General features: G+C 38.8%; 1 protein-coding gene across 1 annotated transcript in view; it reads right to left on the bottom strand.

Moving 5' to 3' along the window:
- Pde10a (phosphodiesterase 10A) overlaps positions 1–17,666 on the bottom strand; it is a gene marked incomplete at its 5' end in the record, with an annotated part of 256,119 nt that overhangs the window by 19,358 nt on the left and 219,095 nt on the right. Inside the window, 3 exon segments of the mRNA XM_005390671.2 lie at positions 4,957–5,129; positions 13,907–14,062; positions 17,230–17,380. Coding sequence (XP_005390728.1) covers positions 4,957–5,129; positions 13,907–14,062; positions 17,230–17,380 — 480 coding nt within the window.

Below are 17,666 nucleotides of genomic sequence, written 5' to 3'. Positions count from 1 at the left end.
AATTTTAGGAATATAACAAATCATACAATTATTTCAATGATAATTTTAAGTTCTAAAAGTATGAAGTCAGTTTAACATGCAAGAGAGGCTGCTCCAATATGAAATGGAAGGAAGTAAAAATTATAAAGCCTGCCAACAACTTATATACTTATCATTTTAATCTGTGAGAGGATACTTCAATTTGATGTCACACTTACACTGCAGTGTGATTGTTATTTACTGAAATGATCCTCAGGCAGGCCGTATCTAATCATACTTAGTCAACAGGAGACCATGATGGCTAGGTTTAGTTAAAACAGTTAAAGTCACATTTTCTTGCCCTTGGCTTGAGTCCAGAGCTGGTTTCCAAACATGACATTTACTTTTAGTCGTAGCTAGGGAAAGTGCACGAAGGATGATTTCAGTAAGAAATCAAGTACACTGGTTTACAGGTGACTTCTGTCTTTTCTGTTTGATGCTCTATATGTCTCTTCTTGGCTGCCTTTATGTCGGCAGTAAATCCTCTTTTCCTACTGTGCCATGACATGGTAGAAGGGTAAACAAGCCCAACTGAGACAGAGAAAACTCATCCTGTTGTCAGGAGCTCACTCTGAAGGCAACGCGCCCACTGTTTCAATGACAGCCTTACTGCACTCTGGGGGAAGCAGTCTCATGATTAAATCTCAACTTGAAGGTCTCAGCTCTTAATATTGTTACGATGGACATTAAATCTCGGTATGAGTTTTGGAGGGGACATTAAAACCATAGCATCTACTGCCATTAAGCTGAGTTTTGATCCCAATGTCCATATGAACAAGTGGCAAAATTAACAAAGACATAATGGTAAATATCAGAGATAGGCGATAAGAATCATTAATGAGGACAAAACGTAAAGAGCAAAGGTCAGAAGATGAGGCCTGACAACAAAGTTCAAAAAAGATACAAGAAAATAGGTGGCGTTCGGCTTCAGAATGGAAGGCAAAGGCTGGGGGAGACACAGGAAGAAAGTAGCCCTGGGCAGTGGCTAACGTAGGGCTTTTGGGGTTAATTTGCATGAAGGCTGTCTGAAACAAAATGAAGTCACTTTTTTCAAGCCATACCCCTAATAATAAAGCAGAGAAGTGATAAAGGAAGGGATCACATGTGTGCTTGCCTGCAAAAAAACCTGCTCACCAAAGACTGCCAGAACCACAACCTTGCACGAAGATAGAGCCATGAGCTTACACAACAAACACTTCTCTAAGGACGCCTGCCCAACGACTGTCCAGCCTCAGATGGTGCCACCCTTGCTACTGATGCTTAAACACCCTCGATTTTCACCCTGCGGCCAAGGATTACTGTGTAAGAACAACTTACTATCCTCTTTATTTTGATTTAAAAAATTTTCTCTGCCTTCAGCCTCCTTGAATATGAGCATATTTTGCTATGTGATATGCTGGTGAAGGAAAATTCCTAATCCACGCCCAGTGCCCTTGGTAAGGTTAAAAAGAGACAAAGAAAGAGGAACTCCATGTGAGCATGGAGGTCACAGTGAGAGGACAAGCACGCAATCGTGAGCCCTCCAGAAGGAGTCAGCCTCACTGGTCATTTGATTGCAGACCTCCGGGCTCGAGAACAAAGACAGAACACATTTCTATTGTTCTAAGCCACTCACGTAGCAGTACTTTATTACAGCAGTCTGGAGATATGAAGACAGTAATAAATGGATGAAGAAAGAAAGAAAACATAAAATGCAGAAATATTTTGATATGTATAAAATGATATACCAAGGCTTATTAAATGAGGAAAAAGATGACAATCACATAAAAAGTCATAACTTTATTTATACTGGATTCTATTTCCAGTTATAGATGAGAAAATTAAATTTACAAATGATAAAGAGCATAATATAACACATATAATTTTATCAAAAAAGCTATGGGATAGCTGTAAACAAACTGCAAAATTTCATTCCTGACTATCAAGTCATATCGTGTTTTTAGACAAGCAATATATTTTTCTTTTCAAATGAAAAAATAAATGTAATAATAACTGCAATTAAAAAGCCAATGTGAATATTATTGATTCAAAAATTGGAAGCAGACTATCTTTTTAAATAGTCATGACAAAGGAGGTGAAGGGTCATATCTGATAATTTACTTCAAAATGGCCCAGCCAAGAAATGATAAGATATATGGTAAAATGTTAATACCTTTGAATCTAGGTAGTATGACATACTATTTTTAGGTAAGTTTGAAATTTTTCATATTAAAACTTAAAATATATACTTCCAATTTTCAAGAACTTTTGGAAATTAAGTGGAAGACAGTAATCTAAAGAGCATACTTGTAGTTAAAGATTACACAATTACCAATTGTTATGGAGTCTAAAGAATTTTCCAAATACACATAAAATCTTAATGAATTCAATTAAGTGGAGAAATGGATTACTCATAAATGGTATTGATTCAACCCATGAGGAAGAACTAGTCACATAAAAACATAACTCTAGGAGAATTAAGATTTAAATTCAAACTGTAAAAACATGCAAAGAAAGTTTTATTGACTGTTTATATTACTATGAGATGATTAAAACAAATGATGACCAATTTGGCTTCATGAAACTAAGTGTTTCCTTCTGCACAGAAGAAAACCTGGTACAGAGCCACAGCACTTGTCCAGAATGTCTGGAGGCTCCGGATTTGGTGTAGCAGTGAAAGAGAAAAGAAAATCTGCACAATACTTTTGAAAGTAACCTTAGGAAAATGTCTGTAATGCAGAAAATTTTAATATCCTTAATAAATATAGAGAATGTAAAATTGTTTACTAAGAAATAAATAATCCAAGAAAGTATAAGCAAATATTGTAAACACAGAAGTGGGAATAATAAATAATAGTAAGTAAACATGAATATATGTTCAGTGCAGTAAGTAGTCAGAAAATGACAAAATTAATGATAAATATTTTTTACCCATAGGAGGGGGTAATTTTCTAAAATCTTTTTTAAAAATTTAATATGTGCATAAATTTCCAGCAACATATGCCACATGCTTTTTGAAATATTGGCAGGAAAGACTTTGTAAGCAAGACTTATTGAGGCACTACTTATAGAGCCAAATTCTAGAAATGCTGATCATCAATAGAAAAAGTTCAGTAAATCTTTTTATAGTACTTCATATCACATGACTTCATTAAAAAGGAATGTATCTGGTATAATCATAGTTTTATTTTAAAAGAGAGAAATGAGAAAAAACGTACATGAGTTTGTATAAACTATGTACTGTGCATCCACATGTCTTTAAAAATACAAAAAATTCATGATATGCTATTTTAACAAATAAGCAGGTAGTTTTAGAGTAAAGGAGTATTATTATTTTTCATGTGTACATCTCTACACTGAGTTGTCAAAACTAGCATTACTTTTAAAATTATGAAGTGTAAAATATTCACATGAATATAGTATATGTATAATTAGCGCACAGGATGAACACACAAATACATACATATAAGCACCTTAAATAATATTATTTGCAATTCGATGTTTACATTTTCTATTCTCTAATTATAATTACTATAATCATTTAGCTAGAAAGAATATATTCAGGAATAAAAAAGGAAACACATGGGAAGTCAAAGCACACTTCATGAATACTTTCTCTGATCTTATAACTACCATTTAAAAACTGTGAGCAAACACCTGTTTGTACAGATTTTAGCACAACCTTTTGGAGTCAAGAATATTCCATACTTCTGGATTTCAGGCAGAGGAAAACATGCCAGAACACCCTAACGGACCCATACAGACCTTCACTGATCCCCAACCTTTGTGGGTCCTAAGAGGGGCCCTTCTGTATACGAAAATAATATGTATTGCTTTTTTTAAACACAGTTCCCAATATTGTGCCTATATTTGAAGGTAAACTGAATCACAAATAATAGTTGTGTAATCAAAGAAGTCACTGTCGTTACGCAAACTATATTTACTCTTGATGAGGGAAACTTTATTAGCTATCAGTATTCACTTGTAAAACTAATGTTTTGTGTTTGCATATCTGAGAAAATTTCTTCTAAGAACTTGAAAACAGACTGTCCCATAGAGGTTTAGTATTTAGTGGATCATAGAGAAGATATGCAAAGCACCTGAAGAAGACCAGACTAGCACAGTAAACAAATGCTCAGAAATCTAAAGGTAAGGATGGCATCACTTATTATGCATTAGTCAGACACAGCAAAGGTATAGCAGAGTCGCAGCACTGAACACTGGTGCTAACCACCTAAGAACTGTCAAGGCGGGAAGAGCAGGGTCATCCAAAGATGGGACCCAGGGTCAAAAATGGGAGAGCAGGGTCCTCATGAACACACCTGGCATAGCTCTGAATCCACTAGGTATGATACTCAATGTTAGAAAAAAGGCATCAGACTAATTTAGCCTGATGCCATTAGAACATTTAATTAACTCAATTCTCTGTTCTGACTCAACGTTCTTGAACAAACTTTTGATTGCTACTTGGCTTCCTAAGTGATTCTGACTACAAAAAGGCCAGTATTCTGATCCTTGTGATGCAATTTAATTTTTATAGATCAAAAGAATGGAATTTCAGTTTTATAAAGCAGTCACATTAGCTTGGAGAATAGGATTTGGATCCTGAAAAGAGAATCTACTTTCATGTTCTTTGGGATCTGAGGCTGACAGTCAAATCCCAGACTGTGACAAAATCAAAGGCAGACCTCTTAATTTAAAGGTACCTGTTTCTGTGTGACCACTTTACATTCTGATTCGCATTCTAATTATCTGTACAGTGCACCATCAGAAATTTTGCTAAAAAAGTGAAATGACCAAAATAAATATAAACAAAATGCACACAGAACAGAAAAGCATTATGCTTACATTTTTTTCTATCAAATACAAATTCATGCCAAATTACATTTCTTTTTAAATTATCAATTTATTCCATATAACAAATTATTGGACTTCTAAAGTTTGTAAAGCTATTTTTACCTATGTGACTGATTAAGAAGGTTTAGCGATCCGGTCTGGTGCAACTCCTCCAACTGTTTCCTGTTTCCAAAGTACAAAGCAAGATCCGTGGCGATGATGGCTTTTCGGATGATCTCCAGCACCTGCTCGTACTCACTGGAGCTCAGGGCGGAGAAGATGTTGTGCCCTTCCAACTATGGAAAAATATAGAGAGAGCCACCAGTAGCAAGCTTCAAGCTCTAGTCTCATGTCATTTTCATTTATTTGATTCTATATGGTCAGTAATGCCAGTTGGCCCATTAATGACTAATTTTGGGAGATAAGAGAATAGCTTAAATGACGGTATTGGAAATAATATTTTGGTTTGTCTTTAAACTACACCAACAATGAGTCTCCCACTTAAACTATTTTAACAAAGGGAAGAACATTTGCTATTATAAAACTCCAATGACTTAAATACACGTAGTTCTTTAAATATCTGTTGTAGCTACAAGGCTGAAAAATATAAAATATTTAAATTAAAGACTTTGTCTTTTAAGATAACTAAAAACTTTAGTATTTTGTATATTATATTGGAAATGGGATTAGAAAAACATCTGCCTCTTTGACAACCTCAGATTGTATCACAAACCATAATCTACTTTATGTTTCATAGAGAAAAATATCCCACAACCTCAACATGTTCATTCAGGCAAATTAAAAATGCTTCTTACAGGCAACAGCACATTTACATATATACAAACCACACATTTACATATACACAAGTCATTGAAGGCCTCTTGTTTTCATCCTCTGGGCAGGCTGGAAATGCCAGAGGATCATCCTTGATTAAGAACAAAAGATTGGTAGTTTGTATTCTATTATCTCTGAATTATTCCATCTGTGAAACTTATTGTTTTTTCCTTTTGCAATACTTGGGATTTAGTCCCTGGCTTTTACAGTAAGCAACAACTCCAGCCCTTTTTAAAAATTTGTTTGAGACAGGGTCTTTCTCAGACTTTTTACCCTTCTGCCTCAGCCTCCTGAGTAGGTGGGATTATAGTGTGCATTACCATGCCTGGTTTTAAAGAACTTTTTACCATGAGAATTTTTAGAGTTTTTTTGGTAGAAACTTTTGGTCAAACTAAAAAGGGTGAGATAATTAAAATATATACAATTTGGGGGTTCATCAATTATTTTTAATGATTTCATTATTGGACATCTTGCAAAGCCACTGTTTCATCTTTGAAATAAAGATTTTGGTTGGCATCAGAATCTTTCTATTTAGTCTTAAGCTCTTCCAAATATTGAAAATTAGCTTATGATAAATACATATATGGATGCAGTTCTAGTTGGTCATTTTCCTAACAATACAAAAGGTAAGACCTCATACATGTAGGGTGTTCTGCAGCTTACTGGACACTTTCAAAATCTTGACTTCATTTTCAGTTTATAAAATTATTTTCTCCCTCCCCTTCTTTCCTTCTTCCCTCCCTCTCTTCCATTTTTGGGGGTTACTGGGAACTGAACCTTACTTAGCCCTTTTTACTTTTTGATTTTGAGATAGGCTGGCCTTGAATTTGTGATCCACCTGCCTCCACCTTCCGAGTAGCTGGGATTATAAGCATGTCCTACAGTGTCTGGTGCTTTATTACTCTTTAGTATTAAAGAAAACTAGATGAAAAAGTTCAGTAAAGGGTCTTTATAATGAAAAGTTTTTAACAGAAATATTTTACTGCATCCTTCAATGTTTTGCAGGAGTAAAGGGAACAAATAAATAATAATGTCTTCTCTTTAAGAGAATCTAGCATTTTGCTTCTGCCAAAAAATGAAAGCAAGGGAGATAAAAGCAACCAAACGTACCAGACAGATAAATTTCTTATAAACCATTTTAAATTAACAGTTTCACATTAGTTAATACATAATAAAACCTTTTAAATGATGTATTATTTTTATATACCAATTGATAAATCTATTTTCATTAATCTCAGGTCACACATTTAATGTTAATTCAAGTTAATTAACCCTATTTTGTGTAAATTAAAATGAAATAGCAGACTTTTTATATCCAGGAATAGTTCCAAAACACCAACATAGGTGGACAGAACGTAATTCTTGTCCCTGTGAGAGCATAGGAATACACTGTTTGTAAATGTTGTAAGTATCTGAGATCTAAGAGAAGGTGGCGGGTATGAGGAATGCTGAGATTGGCTCTGATGCTGAGAGCTTCACTAGGGACTCACTGAATGTGGGGTCCTGAAGGCCACTCCCAGCCCTCAGCCAGAGAAATTCTAGTCATGCTGCAGCATTAGGGAAACATTACTTGCCACAGTGGTGTCTCCCTCAAGCAAAGACCACAGCATATGTCCTCACTTTTGGGCAGATATTTAGTCTGTAGCGCTCCACTGTATAGAAGGACATTAACAGTTTAGTATCTTCTATATTCAAGGTCCTAAGCAATGCAAGCTCATTTTTAAGGAGCTCTTAGTTCAGGGGAATACATGCAGATATGAGCACCCAATTAAAACAAACTGGCACGGACTATAAGAATGAATTAAACCGAGGCCTACAGAAGATCTGGGGTGCTCTTGCCAGGTGAAGTCACTAACACTGAGGGGTACGGAGAAGGCAGAGGAGTAGCCTGGGCAGAAGGAGCAGCTGAGACCACAGAAACCAGACTAGCTAGTGAGAACTACAAAAATTCCCACACAACTGAAGCAAATTGAACAGGGAAAAGACCAGAATTAAAGTAAAAATTTTACCATAAAATATTATCTTGAGGATAAAAAGGAGCCATTGATAGCTTTAGGTTAGATGGTGACATGATGAGGTAGGTGCTTCAACACAATCACTGCAGTGACAGGCTGGACTAAAACAGGTCAGAACCAGAGCAAGAAAAAAAAACTGATGAACCTTTTTTTTTTTTTTTTTTTTTCAGAAAGTAAAAAATATTATGAATTATAAAAAATATCCCCCTAACTCTATGTTGCTCAGCTCAGTCAAAGAGATTCTGATGGAAGGGATCTAATGTGCAGACTTTTCTTCCTCATGCCAACCAGTCCAGGCCAAGGTCCCCAGCATTCCACCCTGAAAGGGTTGAAAATCGCCACTTTTCTAGGAGACCACCAGTACAGGCTACATTATGCAAGTCTTTGGGGTGACAGGGTGAAGTCAATGATATAGCCACTGGGGATCAAGCATTCACAGTAACAACACTTTTAACAGATATATAATACTTTTAATGATATTTAATCATCCAGTGCATCAAGCCACAAACTAATAAGTACCATAATATTATAATTAAAGGCAAAAGTTTTGGAGTCAAACAATTCTTGTTTTTAATCTGTTTGGTCACTTACTTGCTGTGTGACAAATGGACAAGTTACTTATCTTTTTGATGAATATTATTCATGTATGTAAAATGGAAATGAATAAAAATAATATGTTGTAGGGATACTATGAGAAATCAAAAATATTAAAATGTACAAAATACTTAGGTTTCTGATTTGGAACAAATACCCAATACCTGATAAAATGATGATAACACAAACTACATGTACAACTTGTGCATTAAGAGTTAAGGGACAGGGGGAAGGAAAAATGAATGACCAAAACCAATATATCCAAAACTGATTTTGATATCCAAAGACCAATTTCTGTTTAGAAAACATTTTCAGAAAAGCAAGGATTTAAGCCAGCTTCTGTGTCATTCATTTTAGGTTATTATTAACTGTAATATTGAACATAAGCACACTTCTGCTATAACTGAAAGAAGCAATAGTAAATTCTACCTATTGCAGAGAAATAGGAGGAATCTTTAGCGAATTCACAGAAATAATAGTGCTATAAAAAGTAATGAGAAAGTCTTAGAATCCTAAAACATTGAGTATATATATATAACTTTCTGAAATCAGATAATATTTAGGGTATTAGGTAATTTAAGATTAATGGAACAAGAAACTTGTTTTAATAATGAGAATAATCATTTCTAATTTGTCCATTTTCTAAAATTTGACTTATGATTATTTAATATGGGATATTCACAAAAAAGCAAAAAATACAAAAATAGAGTTTCAATATTCAAGATGATCATTAATATCTCACTATGATATAGACTAAAATGATTTAATCTTTCAATAATAACTGTTCCATCACAATCACTAAAATGCAGATGTTTTAGGTAAGAAAGTTCTCTACTTTCTTGTTGTCACTGCCCACACAAAATCATCTCCTTACTTGGAGGCACCCCACACGCCTTCCACCCTGTGGCCACGTCAGCCAGCGCCCCGAGGAACCCGATCTGCTCCCCTGCTCCTCCACATGACCTGCACTTTCGAGGCTCCAAGCGCTGCCATGCTGCTCTTTCCACTGGCTCCTCTCGAGCCTGCTCTCTACCTTCCATTCCCTCCTCTGCCCGGCATTACAGACCTAGCGGTGAGGCTCCGTTTATGGAGACGAGTAAAAGGCACTGACTGGCTTCACCAATGTACACTGCCGAGGAGGTGGAAAGCCAACCTCATAAACAGAAAATTTCAAAGTTAAAAAAACCAGTAAGATGTATGAATGCTTGAGGTGCTCAGAAGCCATGGGAAAGGGGTGTAAGGCTGTGTCCCAGCTATGTGGGCAGACCATAAAGTCATCTTACCAGAGAAAGTAATGCTCAAGCCAGGCCTAAAAGATAAGGAGGAGCTGGCTACAGAAGGGAGGTGCAGAAGGGTCTGGACTTCCAGAGGTGTAAAAGGAACTGTACCCCGCAACAGGCAAAGACTCTTTATTAGTATCTCGGATATCAATTATGAAAATAGGAATCTATTCCCAGGGCCACCAAAAACCACTGAGGACTTTTAAACAAGAGTAGCACTTTCAGGCACAGATTTGGGGGAGGAACTTGAGACCTCACATGTGGAGCAGTGTTGGCAGATGAGGAAGGGGCGGAAGGAACAGGCAGACACAGCGATGGCTGAGATGGGTGAGGAGGAGGGAGAGCGGGGTGACTCTCAGGAGGCCGCCGTGGAAGGCGCGGTCCGTTCAGCATTCATCACTGGCGCCCAGGGGAGCTACTCTCTCCTGAACGCCCCCCTGACTATACACAGAAGTGGGCCTCACTCTCCAGGATCATACTCCTGACATCCAGCTCAAAGAGCTGACTGGAAGTTCAGCCAAAGATAAGAAGGCAGCTTTATCTTTTTGCAGCCTCTCTTATACTTTCCCATGATTTAGTCCGGACTCAACTTTTCACGCTTCCTTAACAAAAACTGTCCCCTGCATCCTTCTCACTGTGACCAAGTAAAGCCAAGCCCACATCTGTACTCCCTCTATTCTGCTGCATGAACTAAGCCATGTGAGGTGAGCACTGAGGTGTGTTTTATTACACACTCCCACTCTGCATGCTGTGATGCTGATTCAGTCAGTAGCATCTTCCTGCTTGTGCAAACTATCCAGTAGGGGGCAGAAGCAGTTATGACAGAAGTTGGCACTTAAATTAGCAAAGCTGTGGTTCAAAGCCACCAAGATACACATAGATGTGATAATGCCTGGTTGGGAAATATTTCTCACTATTATACAGGGTATTTTGTTGCTGTTGTTGTTGTTGTTGAGACAGGGTCTCATGCTGTAGTCCAAGCTGGCTTTCAACTCATTATTTAGCACAGGCTGGCCCCGAACCCATGGCGATCCTCCTGCCCCAACCTCTCAAGTGCTGGGGTTACAGGCATGTGCCACCATGCCCGGCCATACATGGTAGTGAATTACATATTTTTTATATCTTTTTCTGGAAATACTGGAGATTAAACCCAGGGCTTTGCACATGGCAGGCAAATACTCTACCATACAGCTACATCTCCAGCCTAGTTTTTATTTTATTATGAGATAAGCCCACTTTAAGTTGTCAAGGATAGCCTCAAACTTTCAGTCCTCCTGCCTCAGTTACCCAAATCAACTGTCACTACAAGCTTGCAGCACCATGCCTAGCCAACTGCATATCTTTTATCTGGCTGTGAGGGTGGATACTTAACAAATCCACAACCATCCAGAGAACAATGGAGATAGAAAATATCTGCAGAGACCAAGACAGCAATAGAAAAAGCCTTCTGTGGCTATACAGAGGTTTATAAGAGTCATTCACATTATTTAACTACATATTGCTTTGTCTCATTTTAATGAATGAAAGTTATGTGTTCTACTGTTATCCAAGAATATCTCATTAACTGGTCAAGTCGGGAGGTGTCTTCTGGTAAGACATAAAATTGGCAGGACTTGGTACTGGGTTGGAGGGAGGGACCTCAAGGAGAAGCAGACAATGAGTCAAGGTCACCAACCTTGAGGCTTGGGTGACAGGTCGCCACCACAGGAGATGCAAATGAGAAAAGCACTCAGGGAAAAGCACCGAGTAAAACGGGTCACAGTGAATGCAGCGTTCAAACAGTTGGACACAGATGTCTTGCTGAGCACTGGTCTGAAGTGGCACAAGTCTGAGAATCCTTCAGGCATGAGTATGAACCTCAGAGGTCAGCCAGGTCCACAGAAGGGTGGCACTGCCCAGCAGGGGTTTCCTTACCCCAGACTGTGCCGCAGGAGGGTAGGGGCTTGCATTTGCTTTGCTCATCCCTGTGTTCCTACTACAGCCTACCATGTGTTGGTAAACAGGAAGTGCTCAATAAACAGGTTTGCTCTGGAGCAGAGCTTCAGAGGACTGTGAGAAAAAGTGGGTAGTGAAGTACTATCAGCATAAGTGCTGAACAGCTCTGGGCACAGAGATTTTCAGAAAAGGAGGGAGCTGTTTCCTAAATGCTCTTGTCCATGTGGATCAGGTCATTTACATCTTGGTGTGATTCTCTCTGCCACAGCTCCCGTGGGAGGCTTTGAACCAATTCCGTTTACAAATCATCTTTAAACTCCTGGTGCAGCAATGCCCAGAGCTTCTTTCCAGCTTCCCACCTTGTCCTGGTTTTGGTACTTTACCTTTTGCTACCCAGGACAAACTTGCCCATACTGTCATCTTGTCAGTGACTGGAACTCATTCCATAGTTACTACTCTTGAACAACTCTGAAAAAGCCAATGGCTTACCTGTCTGAACTGACTTTTTTTGCTATAATTTCCTATTATTCTGTCCCGATCACTTGAGGAATGCCTCAGAGGTGATTTATAATATTCAAATTTTTGCAGTGAATTTGCAAAAACGGCAAACCATCCTGAACCTTCTTTATGTTTCATGACAACTGGGACAGGTGTTCCCATGGACCCTCTCCATGCCCGCAATTGTCTGTTGTAACTGTTATATTTATCTGGTTATTTTTTGTTCAATATATTTTGCAATTCTGTCCTACTTTAAAATTAAATCATTACACTTAAAATAGCCTTTTTGTTTTTTAAAGTTTTATTTTATCAGTCATGTTTCCAATGCATGAAGTTTACATTCATCTTCCCCTTACACTCATGTACGTAACACATCTCGAATCTTTTGTATTTGCCTTTCTCTCCTCACCCATTTCCTTCCCTCTGCCTCTAGATTCCCTTTCTCCATTTGCATTTTTAATGTTATTATTGTTAGCTTTTAAAATTTATTTACAGATTACAATGCTAGAAATGTCATAGTCAAACAAATGGATTTATGTAGGATATGGGATTATTAACTAAACTGAGTCCTAATTTGAGGCATCTTGATGTCATTTCTACTATTTATCCTTCTACTTGTACAAATAAATATCTTAAGAAGGAGTGAGATCAAAGTAGACGTAAACTATCCCAAAAGTCTATGTATTTATCTACTTTAAAAGCACACTTTAGATATATGTATATACAAACATCTTTGATCCTGCTCTAATTCTGAAACATTCTTGTATCTGTGCATGTGTGTATGGACTGATTCAAACATACATATCTCAGAAGAGAAATGACTGGAGATTATAAACGTATATTGCTTTAAGGGATGAAACCAGCCCATGAGCAGGTGCAGTGTTCAGCTACCAAGTGTTTATGGTTTGAAAATAACTAAAATAACTCCATATCTAACATATCTTTCACTGTAACCTAACAGACAATCAGAATAGCACCTGCCCTTAGTAATTTGATCATTTACCTTCTTGAAACTTAAACACATAAGTTATGCTGGGTTTTTAAGAAGGTTTGAGCAAGCAGTGCTATCAATTGCTTACATGGTTAGGTCAAATGAGAAGGTACTGCAGACGTCTTGGGGAAGTGGAGGAGAGGAAAACATACCCAGGGCACTCAGTGTTCACAGGAAGGCCTGCCCTGCACAAGACAGAACAACTGTGCCACATGGTGAAAGACTTTCTACTCTGCAGCCTGCACGCAGCCAGTCACTGCTAGAATGTCCCTGTGCAACACCAAAAGCTTAAGGGCTTTCAATCAATATTGATGTTCCCTTAGACATATCATCAAAAGATAGTCTTTCCCTACTTTGAGGTAAGAAACAGTTAAAAAATCCCAGTGATGGGATTCAAGCACAATGACATAATAGCCACCTTGTTCGGTGAGTCTGAGGAGAAGGTTTTAAAGAAGAGGGAGCATTTTCATCTTTGTATTGAACTAAGATCAGCCATCAGCAAGGTCAATCACCACGAATATCTTAAAAGCAACAAAATATAAAACAAAACAAGATAAAAGGGCTTCAACACACTTGAAACATTTAATTAAGTTTTAAGATTTACAGTTTAGCATGTTTTGGTTCCAGAACATAACAAAAATATAACTAAAGTATAAGAAATAAACTTTGCCTCAGAGTATCATATAGCATTGATACAAAAAATGTTATGGCAATAAAAAAATGTATGTATTCAACATTTTGTAAAGGTTTCTTTATCCTAAACCCCACAACTATTTAATTATGACTACAAATATACAGTATGACAATAAAATGCAGTTACTGTGTGCAAAGCAAGTCATAAGCATGTCCTCTTCTCACAAAACGTTGCTATTGCCTAGGAAGCCTCCAACCGAAAACATGTGGTTTGCCCCAGGGCAAGTGCTCACCTGCAGGATGGACACCGTCTGGGAGAAGTGATGTTGCTCCATGGTGGAGGTGGAGTACAGCGCTGCCAAGGGGTGGTCGAATTTCTGCAGATAGGAGTTACTAAAGCCCCTGTGGTCCAGGTCGTGACACAGACAGGCAATCAGCAGTCCTTTGCGCTTAAAGAGAAAAGCAGATAGATTCAAAACAAAGGAAACATAAGGAAACTTGCAGTTTACATTCCAATCACAGTAAGGCCTACCCCTACTATATCCAACACCCTTAAGAATCTGAAAATTCAGATTTCTCCGCATATAAATTTTACTGCCAAATCATTCTTGAGTTTTCCTGCTCAACTCTAGGAACAGAAGATGCAGCAGACATCAAATGCTCCAAAGAATTATAAATAAAATCTGCACAGGGGGGTAGATTGGGTTCAGTTCTTCATTCAAAAATCTAGGTGAGGTTAAAGTCAATTGATACTATTCTCATTATAAACAAGGACTGTAAGAATAATCATATAGTATGTAAAAATGGCATAGAAAATAACAAAAGAGTTAAAAGGCATTGAGGAGATAGGATGAGAATTAAACAAAGTGGCCAGCATAGAAGCCTCAGGAAGGTCAGATGTGAACCAAGGTGTGAGACGGAAGGAAGAGCACATCAGAGAGCAGCATGACGGGCAGGGTACGAGACAGCAGGCTGAGAGAGGGCAAGAGGGTGCCAGGGCAGTGCACAGGGCAGGCTGCAGTCACCAGGGTCTCATGAGTCTGAGTGATCAGGACATGATCACAGCACCTTCATCAGAGGGGTCAGCGTCTAACCCGTATTTTTCAAAGGTCATTCTGGCAACCCCATTCAGAACAGATTGTAGCACAGTAGAAGAGACTGGTGAGAAAGCTTTGGTAGCAACTGAGGCAAAAATATAATGGAAATTCATAAGAGGATATTTGTAACCATGGAAGCTTCTCAAATGTCATTAATGTCTTTTTTTCAGGCAGAGCCAACAAATTTTCTGACTATGTGGCTCTGAAGAGAAACAAGGAGAGAGGAGTCAAGCATGTCCCAAAGTGTCTGTCTGTGAGTACAACACAGGAAAGCTGTGGCAGGCTGGTGTGAGGAGAGAAGCCAGAAGTCCAGGCAGACTGATGATCAGTGGAGATTTCAGGTGACAGCTGACCACTTCGAAAGTTCTGGAGACTGCCTAAGCTGAAGAAATGAAACTGGCATTTAAGGTCACAGGACTTGACAGCTACTCAGGTTGCAGTCTGAGGATGCAAGGACTTAAAGGGTGAGTTCTTAAGCAGTCCAACTCTAAAAAGTGTCAGAGGAAAGGACAGAATCAGCTAAAGAATCCTAAAACAAGGTAAGGCAGGAGCAACCCATGTGCTCCCAGGAAGGCCAAGCGTTCCAGGTGTCCTGAGATGGAAGTGAAGACACTAAACAGAGAGGAAGCCAGCCCTTAGCTCTCACAAGGTACAGACTGCTACTGGCCAGGGCCAGAAAATTCTCTGGGGTGTTGAGATCAAAGCCTGATCAGAGCTGGTTGCAGAAACAAAGGAAGAAGACATTTGGAGGGAGAGCCAGGACAGCAACACTTCCGTAAACTGTGCTGCAGAGAAGAGCTGGGAAACCGGGAGGCAGCTGTGTGAAGAAGCAGACTGAGAGAATGGCCCGATGGGAGTGCTAACAGCACGCTTGTGTTTAGATGGGAGCGACGCAGTGAGGACAGAGGGAACAGCAACAGCAGAGACAGAGGTATGTCCTCAGAGACACAGGGAGGGGATGGGCATGACGAAGTGCAAGTGTCCACCCTGGAGAGGAGTGTGGAGATGGCTGATGGGAAGTGTGCATCAGGGTCTCTGGGGATGCTGTCATAGGAGTCAGCAGATCTCCCTGTGTATTTTTTCCCACATGCCCTGGTCCTCCTGTATCCTGATTAGGCAGAACTGATTTCTCCTACAACTCACTCGGAAGGGAAGTCTTACCAGGTACTGGTGCACCTTAACTGATGTGATACCGTGGGAACAATCATACCTGCTGGGCATTCTTAACTAACCGAACCAGCTATGAGTCTTAGGATCACTTTGGTTTTAAATTGTTTCTATATTTTATGCTGTTGAATGAACATGATACATCTGGTAAGGAAGTTCAAGGTTTTAAAAACTAGCAGAATAGATTAAAACTGTTACCTTCAGCTTTCCAATTTTTTCCTATTTTTATTGTTATAATTTTATTGGTTTTGTTAAAAGGTATACCAGACTCATGTGTCTAAAAATGATTTTTAAATAATTATTGTTAAACATCTTCTTTTAATAAGATTAAACAATAATTCCTAATAGTTTTATTTGAAATTAAATCTCCCATAAAGTATATTTTAAATATTTACATTTGATATTTTGTGATTGTTTTTAGTCAAAAAGACTCAAGTTTGTGGGGGGGGGATATGTAATTGCAGAAGTGATTTAAAAACTTAGTGTTATTAACAAATTCTCATTGATTTTTAAATGTTTTGTTTTTTTGAACAAAATTTCAACACTATTGTATTGAAAACACAATTTATAAAGTTCAAAGCTTATTAGCCATCCCATGGCAAAGAGACCGCCCCACCCTCTGCACAGCCAAATGCTGCCTACAGTACCACCTTGGTTTACTAAAGGGGAGAAGGGTATGGAGGGCGCTAGCAGGCATCACAGCACCAGTGTGGTCTCAGGAGCATCCTTGAGGTTTGGGTTATCCAGACATGGGGCCAATACCATTTGGGGCCCACGGTTTCCCCATCACTCAGCATCTGGCTGGGCTTTCAAATAAGGAGATTTGGCTATGGTGGCTGAATGGATGTTTCTAGATCTTGTAACTCGGAGATTTTCAAAGCTATGGGTATACAGTATAACCAACTCTGATGTGTAAGGACAGGTAAAGAGTTAAACACCACAAACCTGTTTCCTTATGTTGAAGGAGACAAAAAGCATTTAATACTCTGGGTTCTCAAATCAGCAGGGTATGTCTGTACTATATAAGGCATATGAGCAACACAAGAAATTCACTGTTTACACCCTCTCAGAACATTTATGCTTTAATTGGTAACAAATACTACCAAAATTAGTGTTTCCTTTATGGATATTTTGATGGAGTTGAAATTTCTGTACTTACACTTCTTAAAATACAGAATACGTTAAAAGCTTGGGTCCTAAAAATTTTTTTTAAATGTGTTTCTACTAATTTACTAAACCAAAATTTGTCCTGGAATAACACATCACAAGCCCGCGTTGCACATGTGTTGCAGAGGTGCAGCGCTATATCCACGGAGGCTGCACGGCCCAGGGAGTGGGGCCTGCACACGCACCTCGAGCTCCGTGAAGAGGCTGTAGTTGTTCTGCAGGATGGCGTACATGCAGTGGGCCACCGTGACCGCATGCTTCCAGTTGTGGTACGGCACTCGCCGGTAGTTCTTCTTCACGGACATAATAAAACGGCACAACTTTTCAAGGTCAAAACTACACAGAGAAGGAACCATTATGACCAACTCCAGCAGAGCGGCACTCCACCCCAGCTTTGTGCCCCGCTCCCTCAGCACCCCAGGGACAAAGATCCCCACACTGAACTCAGGAGCCCCGCAAACTCTCTTGCCACTTCCTTCTCTTTCTTTGGCCAGAAAGAACTAATAAAACGGACCCTCGCATAGTTTCTGTTCTGATATAGTAACTGTTCCACCACAGATCCACACCTGAATCGCCATCTGTCACCCATCATCACCTTATATTTGTAAGCATTTCCTCCTGC

This window comes from Chinchilla lanigera, unplaced genomic scaffold (genome assembly GCF_000276665.1).
Source record: "Chinchilla lanigera isolate Chin_1 unplaced genomic scaffold, ChiLan1.0 scaffold00038, whole genome shotgun sequence".
NCBI lineage: Eukaryota > Metazoa > Chordata > Mammalia > Rodentia > Chinchillidae > Chinchilla > Chinchilla lanigera.
The sequence above is the reverse complement of the archived record's forward strand: the minus strand, read 5'-3'. Positions and strand labels throughout refer to the sequence as shown.